Below are 16,285 nucleotides of genomic sequence, written 5' to 3'. Positions count from 1 at the left end.
GACTATTTAAACAAGGTGTGTGTGGACTATTTAAACAAGGTGTGTGTAGACTATTTAAACAAGGTGTGTGTAGACTATTTAAACAAGGTGTGTGTAGACTATTTAAACAAGGTGTGTGTAGACTATTTATACAAGGTGTGTGTATACTATTTAAACAAGGTGTGTGTAGACTATTTAAACAAGGTGTGTTTGCATTCCTAAGGTATCCCTCCTCTCTAGATGAGGGCTGATAAAGCTGACAGCTAATTGGATGAGAGGATGATTGACAGGGCAGTTATCTACCCTCTTTCTGTGTTCTACTGAGACCTCTAAATCAGAACACTGTAGATGAACAACCACTTAAAGGCCTATTCCATCACTTTGAAAACGGCGCGTTTTCACAAAGTTTTGTAGAAAAAAAAACATTACGTTGAAAAGTTCTACCCGATGACATCATCAAAAGTTTAAACATAAAAAAAAAAAAAGTGATCTTCAAACACTATGAGATTCTCAGTGACGTTTGGAGCAAGAAAATCCCCTCCATTGGGCTCAAAACTAAATGCCGGTTTATAAAATCACAGTTTTTTACTTTAAACCTACCCTGTGATGTCACAAGGCCTTTTTAAAGGGCCTGTCTTCTAGTCTTTTTAACCACAGATCACAGAGACGCTGTGTTTTCACATACTGTATGTAGACGCTGGAGAAGTGCCCCTTTAAAGGCTTTAAGAAGCCTTCATAAAACCTTCATAAGACCTTCGTAGAATGAATTTCGTTTTTTTTCAAAGATGCTTCGTTAAACCTTTAAAGATCTAGTTCATTATGTAAATACTCTGTCTGAGTCATGTGTCTTTAACAAACTAGCAATCTGTTCCTCGAGGTTCTGGCTCAAGACTTTAAAAAACCAACAGAGAGAAGAGAAGGAGTGGGTGACATCACGTGGGTTTAGATGCTGCATGAGAAGAGAGAGAGAGAAAGGGGGAAGTGAGAGAGAGGAAGAGAGAGAGAGAGAGAGAAGCGAGAAACAGAAAGAGAGTGAAGAGAGAAACAGATAGAGAGAGTGAAGAGAGAGAGAGAAGAAAGAAACAGAGAGAGATACAGTGTGGAGAGAAACAGAGAGAGAGAGAGTGAGACAGTGAAGAGAGAAACAGAGAGAGAGAGAGAGAGTGAGACAGTGAAGAGAGAAACAGAAAGAGTGAAGAGAGAAACAGATAGAGAGAGAGAGTGAAGAGAGAAACAGATAGAGAGAGAGAGTGAAGAGAGAAACAGATAGAGAGAGAGAGTGAAGAGAGAAACAGATAGAGAGAGAGAGTGAAGAGAGAAACAGATAGAGAGACAGTGAAGAGAGAAACAGATAGAGAGAGAGAGTGAAGAGAGAAACAGATAGAGAGACAGTGAAGAGAGAAACAGATAGAGAGAGAGAGTGAAGAGAGAAACAGATAGAGAGACAGTGAAGAGAGAAACAGATAGAGAGAGAGTGAAGAGAGAGAGAGTGAAGAGAGAAACAGATAGAGAGACAGTAAAGAGAGAAACAGAGAGAGAGAACGAGGGAGGATGGATAGACCAGCTTGCACTCAGCAGCAGCCTACCCATCCTTCTTGTAGAATTCCAGCATCATGTTGTCAGTGGCAACGCTGAGTGGGCGTCTGCCATGGTCGTGCGGCAGCTTGCGTTCTGATTGGTCCATGTCTGGCGAAGGCATGGAGCTGTAGTTTGAGTTGTGGTTGGTGTGGACGGGACTGCCGTAGCAGCCTGTCAGATTAAACTCAATATCTATAGAAGAGGAAGAGAGAGGAACCAATTAGTTCAGGATCCTAAAGACAGTGTGTGTTGCAGGTATGTGTGTGTGTGTGTGTGTGTGTGTGTGTGTGTGTGCGTGTGTGTATATGAGTGTGTGTGTGTGTGTTTAAAAGTATGTGTGCCTGCGTGTGTGTGTGTTTGCAGGTATGTATGTGTGTGTGTGTGCGTGCATGTGAGCGAGTGAGCGTGAGTGCGTGCATGTGTGAGTGTCTCACCTCCAGGGAAGAACCAGTCAGCGTGCTGTATGATGGGTTCTATGATCCCCACAATCTGAAGAGACACTGTAGTCATCATCTCTGTCACGTTCCTGGAAACACCACTCAGTCAGACAGGAAACTAATCACTATGTGAGGTACAACACCACTCAGTCAGACAGGAAACTAATCACTATGTGAGGTACAACACCACTCAGTCAGACAGGAAACTAATCACTATGTGAGGTACAACACCACTCAGTCAGACAGGAAACTAATCACTATGTGAGGTACAACACCACTCAGTCAGACAGGAAACTAATCACTATGTGAGGTACAACACCACTCAGTCAGACAGGAAACTAATCACTATGTGAGGTACAACACCACTCAGTCAGACAGGAAACTAATCACTATGTGAGGTACAACACCACTCAGTCAGACAGGAAACTAATCACTATGTGAGGTACAACACCACTCAGTCAGACAGGAAACTAATCACTATGTGAGGTACAACACCACTCAGTCAGACAGGAAACTAATCACTATGTGAGGTACAACACCACTCAGTCAGACAGGAAACTAATCACTATGTGAGGTACAACACCACTCAGTCAGACAGGAAACTAATCACTATGTGAGGTACAACACCACTCAGTCAGACAGGAAACTAATCACTATGTGAGGTACAACACCACTCAGTCAGACAGGAAACTAATCACTATGTGAGGTACAACACCACTCAGTCAGACAGGAAACTAATCACTATGTGAGGTACAACACCACTCAGTCAGACAGGAAACTAATCACTATGTGAGGTACAACACCACTCAGTCAGACAGGAAACTAATCACTATGTGAGGTACAACACCACTCAGTCAGACAGGAAACTAATCACTATGTGAGGTACAACACCACTCAGTCAGACAGGAAACTAATCACTATGTGAGGTACAACACCACTCAGTCAGACAGGAAACTAATCACTATGTGAGGTACAACACCACTCAGTCAGACAGGAAACTAATCACTATGTGAGGTACAACACCACTCAGTCAGACAGGAAACTAATCACTATGTGAGGTACAACACCACTCAGTCAGACAGGAAACTAATCACTGAGACTCAGTCAGACAGGAAACTAATCACTGAGACTCAGTCAGACAGGAAACTAATCACTGAGACTCATGTCAGACAGGTAACTAATCACTGACACTCAGTCAGACAGGAAACTAATCACTGAGACTCAGTCAGACAGGAAACTAATCACTGTGTGAGGTACAACACCACTCAGTCAGACAGGAAACTAATCACTATGTGAGGTACAACACCACTCAGTCAGACAGGAAACTAATCACTATGTGAGGTACAACACCACTCAGTCAGACAGGAAACTAATGACTGAGACTCAGTCAGACAGGAAACTAATCACTGAGACTCAGTCAGACAGGAAACTAATCACTGAGACTCAGTCAGACAGGAAACTAATCACTGAGACTCAGTCAGACAGGAAACTAATCACTGAGACTCAGTCAGACAGGAAACTAATCACTGAGACTCAGTCAGACAGGAAACTAATCACTGAGACTCAGTCAGACAGGAAACTAATCACTGAGACTCAGTCAGACAGGAAACTAATCACTGAGACTCAGTCAGACAGGAAACTAATCACTGAGACTCAGTCAGACAGGAAACTAATCACTGAGACTCAGTCAGACAGGAAACTAATCACTGAGACTCAGTCAGACAGGAAACTAATCACTGAGACTCAGTCAGACAGGAAACTAATCACTGAGACTCAGTCAGACAGGAAACTAATCACTGAGACTCAGTCAGACAGGAAACTAATCACTGAGACTCAGTCAGACAGGAAACTAATCACTGAGACTCAGTCAGACAGGAAACTAATCACTGAGACTCAGTCAGACAGGAAACTAATCACTGAGACTCAGTCAGACAGGAAACTAATCACTGAGACTCAGTCAGACAGGAAACTAATCACTGAGACTCAGTCAGACAGGAAACTAATCACTGAGACTCAGTCAGACAGGAAACTAATCACTGAGACTCAGTCAGACAGGAAACTAATCACTGAGACTCAGTCAGACAGGAAACTAATCACTGAGACTCAGTCAGACAGGAAACTAATCACTGAGACTCAGTCAGACAGAAAACGAATCACTGAGACTCAGTCAGACAGGAAACTAATCACTATGTGAGGTACAACACCACTCAGTCAGACAGGAAACTAATCACTATGTGAGGTACAACACCACTCAGTCAGACAGGAAACTAATCACTATGTGAGGTACAACACCACTCAGTCAGACAGGAAACTAATGACTGAGACTCAGTCAGACAGGAAACTAATCACTGAGACTCAGTCAGACAGGAAACTAATCACTGAGACTCAGTCAGACAGGAAATTAATCACTGAGACTCAGTCAGACAGGAAACTAATCACTGAGACTCAGTCAGACAGGAAACTAATCACTGAGACTCAGTCAGACAGGAAACTAATCACTGAGGCTATGTGAGGTACAACAACACTCAGTCAGACAGGAAACTAATCATTATGTGAGGTACAACAACACTCAGTCAGACAGGAAACTAATCACTGAGACTCAGTCAGACAGGAAACTAATCACTGAGACTCAGTCAGACAGGAAACTAATCACTGAGGCTATGTGAGGTACAACAACACTCAGTCAGACAGGAAACTAATCACTGAGACTCAGTCAGACAGGAAACTAATCACTGAGACTCAGTCAGACAGGAAACTAATCACTGAGACTATGTGAGGTACAACAACACTCAGTCAGACAGGAAACTAATCACTGAGACTATGTGAGGTACAACACCACTCAGTCAGACAGGAAACTAATCACTGAGACTATGTGAGGTACAACACCACTCAGTCAGACAGGAAACTAATCACTGAGACTATGTGAGGTACAACACCACTCAGTCAGACAGGAAACTAATCACTGAGACTCAGTCAGACAGGAAACTAATCACTGAGACTCAGTCAGACAGGAAACTAATCACTGAGACTATGTGAGGTACAACACCACTCAGTCAGACAGGAAACTAATCACTGAGACTATGTGAGGTACAACAACACTCAGTCAGACAGGAAACTAATCACTGAGACTATGTGAGGTACAACACCACTCAGTCAGACAGGAAACTAATCACTGAGACTATGTGAGGTACAACACCACTCAGTCAGACAGGAAACTAATCACTGAAACTATGTGAGGTACAACAACACTCAGTCAGACAGGAAACTAATCACTGAGACTATGTGAGGTACAACACCACTCAGTCTGACAGGAAACTGATCACTGAGACTATGGGAGGTACAACACCACTCAGTCAGACAGGAAACTAATCACTGAGACTATGTGAGGTACAACACCACTCAGTCAGACAGGAAAATAATCACTGAGACTATGTGAGGTACAACACCACTCAGTCAGACAGGAAACTAATCACTATGTGAGGTACAACAACACTCAGTCAGACAGGAAACTAATCACTATGTGAGGTACAACACCACTCAGTCAGACAGGAAACTAATCACTGAAACTATGTGAGGTGCACTTGATTTAACTTGGGAGTTGGCACTTTTGGGACTATTCGATAGGTTACCAAGTAAAGTGAACCACATGCTTCAAAAGTATTTCAAGGTTCCCTCCGCAGACAGACCACTAAAATGTTGACTGATAAGGCAGCGTATTTTGAAGAGAGAGAGCGAGAGAGAGAGAGAGGGAGAGGGAGAGGGAGAGACAGGACACGTACCCACTCTCGTTGGAGTGAGTCCAGAGCAGGTTGGGACCCAGAACTATGGCCATGTTACCAGGAGTCATCTTGTTGGAGTCCTGATCATCTCCTAGCTTGGCTAGGAACTTGATTAAGTATCTGATAGGAAGAGGAGAAATACACACTCAATCAATCAGTGTATCAATCAATCACTCAATCAGTTAATCACCACATGCTTTACAGTAACCAGACCTGGAACCATAAAGACCAAGCAGCATCACAGTAACCAGACCTGGAACCCTAAATACCAAGCAGCATCACAGTAACCAGACCTGGAACCCTAAAGACCAAGCAGCATCACAGTAACCAGACCTGGAACCCTAAAGACCAAGCAGCATCACAGTAACCAGACCTGGAACCCTAAAGACCAAGCAGCATCACAGTAACCACAAGCAGCATCACAGTAACCAGACCTGGAACCCTAAAGACCAAGCAGCATCACAGTAACCAGACCTGGAACCCTAAAGACCAACAGCATCACAGTAACCAGACCTGGAACCCTAAAGACCAAGCAGCATCACAGTAACCAGACCTGGAACCCTAAAGACCAAGCAGCATCACAGTAACCAGACCTGGAACCCTAAAGACCAAGCAGCATCACAGTAACCAGACCTGGAACCCTAAAGACCAAGCAGCATCACAGTAACCAGACCTGGAACCCTAAAGACCAAGCAGCATCACAGTAACCAGACCTGGAACCCTAAAGACCAAGCAGCAGCAGTGACAAGGGAAAACTCCCCAGAAGGAAGACACCTTGATATGTTCAAATCAGCGTGACTTAACATTATGGCCTATTTGTTCAGCTTTCAAACGATACTATGAAATCACACACACACACACACACACACACACACACACACACACACACACACACACACACACACACACACACACACACACACACACACACACACACACACACACACACACACACATTGATGTTCTCTGTTGGTTATCAATATTTTAGTGAACATTGTCACAGGGACTCTAGCCCTGATAGGAGGTCCAAGTCACAGGGACTCTAGCCCTGATAGGAGGTCCAAGTCACAGGGACTTTAGCCCTGATAGGAGGTCCAAGTCACAGAGACTCTAGCCCTGATAGGAGATCCAAGTCACAGGGACTCTAGCCCTGATAGGAGGTCCAAGTCACAGGGACTCTAGCCCTGATAGGAGGTCCAAGTCACAGGGACTCTAGCCCTGATAGGAGGTCCAAGTCACAGGCTGTCTACACAGGCAGCTCCATTCTGATCTCCACTAATTGTTCTTTTAACCAATCACATCAGATCTTTTCACATCACATCATCTTTTTCAGAGCTGATCTGATTGGTCTAAAGACCAATTAGTGATATAAGACTCAGAACTTTAACACCCAGATAAAACACAATCTAAACTAGAGACCACTGATTCATCTCATAAACAACATTAGTAAGTTGAAGTTGACCCTAGACGCTGACCTTGGGTCAGTTTTGCAATTCCCCCCCACTAATGGTTAAGGTTCAGAGTGGGCGAGGGGAAGCTGATCCTAGATCTGAACCTAGAGGAAACTTCAGCCTGGCAACAACCCAAACATATAAAACAGATCCTCACTGGAGGGTCCATGCCTACTGGCAGTAGGTCTATGTAGACTGTAGAGAGGGAGGGAGAGATGGGTACTGACCTGAAATTGTTGAAGTTGTCAGTTGGTAGTTTTTCACACGCCGCCAGCAGAGCTTGTAGTCTCTTGTCCATATCCTGAATACTGGATGAGAACAGTGAACAGGGCTCAGGGTGTGTGTAGTCCAGGAAGTGTTTTTCTCAGTGTAGTTTCCTACCAGGGAGACCAGCAGGCTACAGTGTATGATCATTGAGAGGCTGATTGGTGTCAGCTAACCATCTGAGGGACCGGTAAGCACCAACCCAGGGACCAGTGCCGAACCACGGGCCGGAGGTTGACAAACACTGTGTTAACAATGTCTATTATTGTGATAATGGTCACTGTCGGTTCTGTCGTTATGGTACAGTTTGTTCCCTTCTTTGTGGAGCTCTCCCTATAGAAATAGGAAAGTCATCTCCAGCTCTTCAATATGACAAAAAGGGATCTATTGTCTGCAGTAGAGATGCTGTGGTTATGAAGGGATCTGTTGTCTGCAGTAGAGATGCTGAGGTTATGAAGGGATCTGTTATCTGTAGTGGAGATGCTGTGGTTATGAAGGGATCTGTTATCTGTATTAGAGATGCTGTGGTTATGAAGGGATCTGTTATCTGTAGTAGAGATGCTGTGGTTATGAAGGGATCTGTTATCTGTAGTAGAGATGCTGTGGTTATGAAGGGATCTGTTATCTGTAGTAGAGATGCTGTGGTTATGAAGGGATCTGTTATCTGCTGTAGAGATGCTGAGGTTAAGAAGGGATCTGTTATCTGCTGTAGAGATGCTGAGGTTATGAAGGGATCTGTTATCTGCTGTAGAGATGCTGAGGTTATGAAGGGATCTGTTATCTGTAGTAGAGATGCTGTGGTTATGAAGGGATCTGTTATCTGCTGTAGAGATGCTGAGGTTAAGAAGGGATCTGTTATCTGCTGTAGAGATGCTGAGGTTATGAAGGGATCTGTTATCTGTAGTAGAGATGCTGTGGTTATGAAGGGATCTGTTATCTGCAGTAGAGATGCTGTGGTTATGAAGGGATCTGTTATCTGCAGTAGAGATGCTGTGGTTATGAAGGGATCTGTTATCTGCTGTAGAGATGCTGAGGTTAAGAAGGGATCTGTTATCTGCTGTAGAGATGCTGAGGTTATGAAGGGATCTGTTATCTGCAGTAGAGATGCTGTGGTTATGAAGGGATCTGTTATCTGCTGTAGAGATGCTGAGGTTATGAAGGGATCTGTTGTCTGCAGTAGAGATGCTGAGGTTAAGAAGGGATCTGTTATCTGCTGTAGAGATGCTGTGGTTATGAAGGGAATCTCTACTCACTTTGACGCCTGAATCCAGTCCTCGTAAAGTTCACTGGTCATCAGTGGCTCTGGAAGCTCACGGAGGTATGATTTCAGAGCCCCTGAGGAAGAGAGGGATGGAGAGACGGAGGGAGGGAGAGAGAGAGAGAGAGGCAGAGAGAGAGATAATGGGATGGAGAGAGGGTGAGGGAGGTAGGGAGAGGGGGGTTGAGAGAGAGGAAGGGAGAGAGATGGGAAGAGAGAGGGGGGGACAGCGGGATGGAAAAAGAGAGATGGAGAGAGAAAGGGAGGGAGAGGGAGGGATGGAGAGAGAGAGAAAGCAAGGAAGAGAGAAAGAGACAGAGATCATTTCATTAGGCCTAGGGGAGGTGTGGTTTTCTCTGTTCAGAATACTAATGAGAACACACACAGCGCTGCCATCCTCCGATTACTCAAGGAAGTGGACAGCAACATTACAAGGAAGTGGACAGCAACATTACAAGGAAGTGGACAGCAACATTACAAGGAAGTGGACAGCAACATTACAAGGAAGTGGACAGCAACATTACAAGGAAGTGGACAGCAACATTACAAGGAAGTGGACAGCAACATTACACGGAAGTGGACAGCAACATTACAAGGAAGTGGACAGCAACATTACAAGGAAGTGGACAGCAACATTACAAGGAAGTGGACAGCAACATTACAAGGAAGTGGACAGCAACATTACACGGAAGTGGACAGCAACATTACACGGAAGTGGACAGCAACATTACAAGGAAGTGGACAGCAACATTACAAGGAAGTGGACAGCAACATTACAAGGAAGTGGACAGCAACATTACAATGAAGTGGACAGCAACATTACAAGGAAGTGGACAGCAACATTACAAGGAAGTGGACAGCAACATTACAAGGAAGTGGACAGCAACATTACAAGGAAGTGGACAGCAACATTACAAGGAAGTGGACAGCAACATTACAAGGAAGTGGACAGCAACATTACAAGGAAGTGGACAGCAACATTACAAGGAAGCCTTTAGGATAGAGAACGTCTAGGGAAAAACACAAGCAGATCCCTGGGAAGATGTTAAGGGATGTGATCCTCTCACCCCACAGCTGAACTAAACTCCAGGGCCAAATTAAGTTTCACCGTTCAAGTGTTATTAGTCGTATGTACGGGATACACATGGTATACACCGTCCAATGAAATCCTTACTTGCAGGTTCCTTACTCGACAATGCAACAGCAATAAGAAATAACACATGATAAGAATACCAACATAAAGTAAATGGCTCAGTAGAATAGAAGAAACATTTTAGCATCAGTATAATACAGGAAGGCACGATTTATAGTCCAATATTATAGTCCAGTGTGTGTTTGTGTGTGTGTGTGTGTGTGTGTGTGTGTGTGTGTGTGTGTGTGTGTGTGTGTGTGTGTGTGTGTGTGTGTGTGTGTGTGTGTGTGTGTGTGTGTGTGTGTGTGTGTGTGTGTGTGTGTCTGTGTGGGTGTGTGTGTGTATGTCTGTGTGGGTGTGTGTGTATGTCTGTGTGTGTGTGTGTGCGTGTATGTCTGTGTGTATGTCTGTCTGTGTGTGTGTGTGTGTGTATGTCTGTAAATGTCTGTGAGTGTGTATGTGTGCTAATGTGCTGAGAATCATGTTCTGGATGGGTGGGAGCACGGTCCCAGTTATGTACTGGGCCTTGTGGTCATGGACGGAGCCGTTCCCGTACCGGGCGGAGCCGTTCCCGTACCGGGCGGAGCAGTTCCCGTACCGGGCGGAGCAGTTCCCGTACCGGGCGGAGCCGTTCCCGTACCAGGCGGAGGCGTTCCCGTACCAGGCAGAGGCGTTCCCGTACCAGGCGGAGCCGTTCCTGTACCAGGCCGTGATGCAGCCGGTCATGACACTCTCCACGGTGCAGCAGTAGTATTTGGAGAGGACCCGGGGCGGCACGCCACATTTCTTCAGCCGCCTCAGGAAGTTAAGATGCAGTTGCGCCCTCTTGACAAGGAGGGTGGTGCTGTTGGTCCATGTCAAGTCCTCTGTGATGTGGACACAGAGGAACCTAAACTGCTGACCCTCTCCACTGCAGTCCTGTCCATGTGGATCGGAGCATGTTCCCTCCTCTACTTCCTGAAGTCAACAATCAACTCATTGGTTTTGCTGATGTGGAGGGAGAGGGTGTTCTCCTGCTACCATAATGTCAGTTCACTTAGCTCCTCCCTATTGGCTGACTCTTCGTCGTTGGTTATCAGACCTACAGCCGTTGTGCCGTCAGCAAACTTGATGATGGAGTTGGTGTCTTGCAAAGCCACGCGGTCGTGGGTGAACAGGAAGTACAGCAGAGGACTGAGGACGCTCTGAGCTTGGTGTCGAGCCTGGAGGGAACTATGGTGTTGAATGCTGAACTGTAGTCAATGAACAGCGTTCTCACACAGGTGTTCCTCTTGTCCAGATGTGTTACGGCCGCGTGAATAGTGACGGAAATGGCATCTTCCTTGGTTCGGTTGGAGCGGTAAGCAAATGGGACTGGGTCCAGTGTGCCTGGCATGCTGGCCTTCATGTGAGCCATGACCAGCCTCTCAAAGCACTTCATGATGACCGGCCCCTATTCCCTATGTAGTGCACTACTTTTTACCAGGGCCCCTATTCCCTATATAGTGCACTACTTTTGACCAGGGCCCCTATTCCCTATATAGTGCACTACTTTTGACCAGAACCATATGGGTCCTGGTCAACAGTAGTGCACTAAATAGAGAATATGATGTCAGTTGGGACGCACACCGGCTCACTACTGGAGGAGGAGGATGGTAGGAAATAGGCAACAAGGAAATAGGCAACAAGGTGTGAATGAAATAGGCAACAAGGTGTGAAAGACAACAGTCTTCCACAAACACAAGAAGCCTTGATTGTTTTGACCCAACATTGATGTATGTATTTCTGGAGGCATGAATCTCCTGAAAGCAGAGTTCTATCTAATGGTTATATATAGACAATGGAGCTAGCTAAAGGCTCGTTGTTATGGAGACCAGAGCCTGAGCCAGAGAGAGAGAGGTAAGAGGCGTGTGGGGGTGTAAATTAATCTGCGATGGTGTATGCGTGTGCATGTGTGTGTTAGACCTGGGTTCAAATACCTGTGTATTTGAGTATCTACACTGTACAAAAATATAAACGTAACCTGCAAAAATGTCAAAGATTTTACTGAGTTACAGTTCATATAAGGAAATCAGTTAATTGAAATGAAGTCATTAGGCCCTAATCTATGGATGTTGGTCACGGATACATTACTAAAAAAGTAGGAGCGTGAATCAGAAAACCAGTCAGAATCTGGTGTGACCACCATTTGCCTCATGCAGTGCAACACATCTCCTTCACATAGAGTTAATCAGGCTGTTGATTGTGGCCTGTGGAATGCTGTCCCACTCCTCTTCAATGGCTGTGCAAAGTTGCTGGATATTGGCGGGAACTGGAACACGCTGTTGTACACGTCGATCCAGAGCATCCCAAACATGCTCAATGGGTAACATGTCTGGTGAGTAATAAGGCCATGGAAGAACTGGGACATTTTCAGAATTGTGTACAGATCCTTGTGACATGGGGCCGTGCATTATCATGCTGAAACATGAGGTGATGGTGGTTGGATGAATGGCAAGACAATGGGCCTCAGGATCTCGTTACTGTATCGCTGTCAAATTGCCATGGATAAAATGCAATTGTGTTCGTTGTCCGTAGCTTATGCCGGACCATACCATAACCCCACCCCCACCATGGGGCACTCTGTTCACAACGTTGACGTCAGCAAACTGCTCGCCCACATAACGCCATACACATGGTCTGCGGTTGTGAAGCCGGTTGGACGTATTGCCAAATTCTCTAAAACGCAGTTGGAGGCGGCTTATGATAGAGAAACTAACATTCAATTCTCTTGCAACAGCTCTGGTGGACATTCCTGCAGTCAGCATGCCAATTGCACACTCACTCAAAATCTGAGACATCTGTGGCATATCTTTTTGTGCATATGGAATATTTCTGGGATCTTTTATTTCAGCTCAAGAAACATAGGACCAACACTTTACATGTTGCATTTATATTGTTGGTCAGTGTAGTGTTTAAAATACTTTTTAGAATTTTGAGTATTTTAATGGTTATTTGAAAGAACAAAATAGTCTATCAATTTACATTTGAGAGTATTTTGAAATACTTATTTCAAATACTATTTTCAAATACCGGGGTTAAATGCATGGGAGTGTATTTGAGTCAGGGTATTTGAGTGTTTTCATACTGTGTGTGGGTGTGTGTGTCTATATGCGTGTGTGTGGGTGTGTAAGGTAACCTGCGATGGCGTGAGGGTCAGCTGAATACTCCTGTACGTCCATCACACCACAGTCCAGGGAGGCCTTCAGCTTCTTCAGCTTGGAGGCCGAGGGAGCCACTCTGAACAGACCCTACACACACAGGGAGTCAGGAAGACAGGAAGACAGGGAGTCAGGAAGACAGGGAGTCAGGAAGACAGGAAGTCAGGAAGACAGGGAGTCAGGAAGACAGGGAGTCAGGAAGACAGGAAGACAGGGAGTCAGGAAGACAGGAAGACAGGGAGTCAGGAAGACCAGGAGACAGGAAGACAGGGAGTCAGGGAGTCAGGAAGACCAGGAGACAGGAAGACAGGGAGTCAGGAAGACAGGAAGACAGGGAGTCAGGAAGACAGGAAGACAGGTAGTCAGGAAGACAGGAAGTCAGGGAGTCAGGAAGATAGGAAGACAGGGAGTCAGGAAGACAGGGAGTCAGGAAGACAGGGAGTCAGGAAGACAGGAAGACAGGGAGTCAGGAAGACAGGGAGTCAGGAAGACAGGGAGTCAGGAAGACAGGGAGTCAGGAAGATAGGGAGTCAGAGCAGGGTCATCGTAGAGATAAATAGTGAAATATAAATCTAGTACATACTGTAACTTTGTCTACAATTAACACTCTCTAACGGCAAAATCATATATTAACTCTGCTCTGTAATCAGAATGTTTAGTAGTGTTAAGTAGGCTTCATCTTGGTCTGGGAAACTTAGTGTTAAGTAGGCTTCATCTGGGTTTGGGAAACTTAGTAGTGTTAAGTAGGCTGCATCTGGGTCTGGGAAACTTAGTAGTGTTAAGTAGGCTTCATCTGGGTCTGTGAAACTTAGTAGTGTTAAGTAGGCTTCATCTGGGTCTGAGTAACTTAGTAGTGTTAAGTAGGCTTCATCTGGGTCTGGGAAACTTAGTAGTGTTAAGTAGACTTCATCTGGGTCTGGGAAACTTAGTAGTGTTAAGTAGACTTCATCTGGGTCTGGGAAACTTAGTAGTGTTAAGTAGGCTTCATCTGGGTCTGGGAAACTTAGTAGTGTTAAGTAGACTTCATCTGGGTCTGGGAAACTTAGTAGTGTTAAGTAGGCTTCATCTGGGTCTGGGAAACTTAGTGTTACGTAGGCTACATCTGGGTCTGGGAAACTTAGTGTTACGTAGGCTACATCTGGGTCTGGGAAACTTAGTAGTGTTAAGTAGGCTTCATCTGGGTCTGGGAAACTTAGTAGTGTTAAGTAGGCTTCATCTGGGTCTGGGAAACTTAGTAGTGTTAAGTAGACTTCATCTGGGTCTGGGAAACTTAGTAGTGTTAAGTAGACTTCATCTGGGTCTGGGAAACTTAGTAGTGTTAAGTAGGCTTCATCTGGGTCTGGGAAACGTAGTAGTGTTAAGTAGGCTTCATCTGGGTCTGGGAAACTTAGTAGTGTTAAGTAGGCTTCATCTGGGTCTGGGAAACTTAGTAGTGTTAAGTAGACTTCATCTGGGTCTGTGAAACTTAGTAGTGTTAAGTAGGCTTCATCTGGGTCTGAGTAACTTAGTAGTGTTAAGTAGGCTTCATCTGGGTCTGGGAAACTTAGTAGTGTTAAGTAGACTTCATCTGGGTCTGGGAAACTTAGTAGTGTTAAGTAGACTTCATCTGGGTCTGGGAAACTTAGTAGTGTTAAGTAGGCTTCATCTGGGTCTGGGAAACTTAGTAGTGTTAAGTAGACTTCATCTGGGTCTGGGAAACTTAGTAGTGTTAAGTAGGCTTCATCTGGGTCTGGGTCTGGGAAACTTAGTGTTACGTAGGCTACATCTGGGTCTGGGAAACTTAGTGTTACGTAGGCTACATCTGGGTCTGGGAAACTTAGTGTTACGTAGGCTACATCTGGGTCTGGGAAACTTAGTGTTACGTAGGCTACATCTGGGTCTGGGAAACTTAGTGTTACGTAGGCTACATCTGGGTCTGGGAAACTTAGTGTTACGTAGGCTACATCTGGGTCTGGGAAACTTAGTGTTACGTAGGCTACATCTGGGTCTGGGAAACTTAGTGTTACGTAGGCTACATCTGGGTCTGGGAAACTTAGTGTTACGTAGGCTACATCTGGGTCTGGGAAACTTAGTGTTACGTAGGCTACATCTGGGTCTGGGAAACTTAGTGTAAAGCAGGCTTCATCTTTTTCTATACCTCCTCCTGCATACCACACTCCAGCAGCATTGTGACACAGGCCTCGATGGGGAAGGCGATCTCTCTGCTGCTGATGGTCAGGTGTTCCTCCAGGGCCTTGCCATACGAAGGCTTCTCCACCCACGCCTCTGTGGCAGTACAACACATTATACAACAGTTAGACACACGAGGAGCAGACAGGCATGTGTACATGTGCAGGCATGGACGAGCTCTCTCTCTCACACACACACACACACACACACATAGACACACACACACACACACATAGACACACACACACACATAGACACACACACATAGACACACACACACACACACACACACACACACACACACACACACACACACACACACACACACACACACACATACACACACACACACATTACTCACCCTGGTGAGCTTTAATGGTGGGCAGGACACTCTGGAGGATCTCTAGAGACTTCCTGTGATATTCTGCCTGGATCTCTATGAGCTACAGGGAGACACACAGAGACACAGGGACAGAGAGGGGGACAGAGACATAGGGACAGAGAGGGGGACAGGGACAGAGACAGAGAGGGGGACAGAGAGACACACAGGGAAACAGAGGGATACAAGAGGGAGACAGTGGGACACAGAGGAAGACAGAGAGACACAGACACACAGAGGGTGACAGAAGGACAGAGAGACACAGAGGGAGAGAGGGGTAAAAAGGTGAGGTTTAAACACCCGCTCAGCTATATGACTGTAAAAAGGAATCAAGGTCATCTGAAGGGCAAATGCATTGATACAGAAAATGTACTAACCGTCTGAAAGTAGTTTGCATAGTCTATTTCTTTGGCCACAAAATTATACATATCCGCTGATAGTTGATCCTGGAAAAGAGAATAAGAAATTACCTTAATACAGCCTGTAACCTTGTAGTGGTTAATACAGTCTGTAACCTTGTAGTGTTTAATACAGCCTGTAACCTTGTAGTGGTTAATACAGCCTGTAACCTTGTAGTGGTTAATACAGCCTGTAACCTTGTAGTGGTTAATACAGCCTGTAACCTTGTAGTAGTTAATACAGCCTGTAACCTTGTAGTAGTTAATACAGCCTGTAACCTT

The 16,285-nt window shown here is 45.2% G+C and overlaps 1 protein-coding gene across 6 annotated transcripts in view; it reads right to left on the bottom strand.

Annotated features, from left to right (window-relative positions):
- arhgap44a (Rho GTPase activating protein 44a) overlaps nucleotides 1-16,285 on the bottom strand; it is a 136,637-nt gene that overhangs the window by 50,643 nt on the left and 69,709 nt on the right. For all 6 annotated transcript variants that reach the window (XR_011674503.1, XM_071395444.1, XM_071395710.1 and 3 more), the window contains exons 8-16: nucleotides 15,983-16,051; nucleotides 15,588-15,669; nucleotides 15,195-15,322; nucleotides 13,036-13,147; nucleotides 8,742-8,823; nucleotides 7,452-7,532; nucleotides 5,774-5,893; nucleotides 1,992-2,083; nucleotides 1,566-1,749 (exon numbers count right to left, since the gene is read on the bottom strand). Coding sequence is in view for 5 of the 6 variants with exons in the window: in XM_071395444.1 (XP_071251545.1) it covers nucleotides 1,566-1,749; nucleotides 1,992-2,083; nucleotides 5,774-5,893; nucleotides 7,452-7,532; nucleotides 8,742-8,823; nucleotides 13,036-13,147; nucleotides 15,195-15,322; nucleotides 15,588-15,669; nucleotides 15,983-16,051 (950 nt within the window). In the remaining variant the exon portion in view is untranslated. The remainder of the gene's footprint in view (nucleotides 1-1,565; nucleotides 1,750-1,991; nucleotides 2,084-5,773; nucleotides 5,894-7,451; nucleotides 7,533-8,741; nucleotides 8,824-13,035; nucleotides 13,148-15,194; nucleotides 15,323-15,587; nucleotides 15,670-15,982; nucleotides 16,052-16,285) is intronic.

Source organism: Salvelinus alpinus, chromosome 1, assembly GCF_045679555.1.
Source record: "Salvelinus alpinus chromosome 1, SLU_Salpinus.1, whole genome shotgun sequence".
In the NCBI taxonomy this organism is placed as follows: Eukaryota; Metazoa; Chordata; class Actinopteri; order Salmoniformes; family Salmonidae; genus Salvelinus; species Salvelinus alpinus.
Note: the sequence above shows the minus strand (reverse complement) of the source record. Positions and strands in the feature narration are given on the sequence as shown.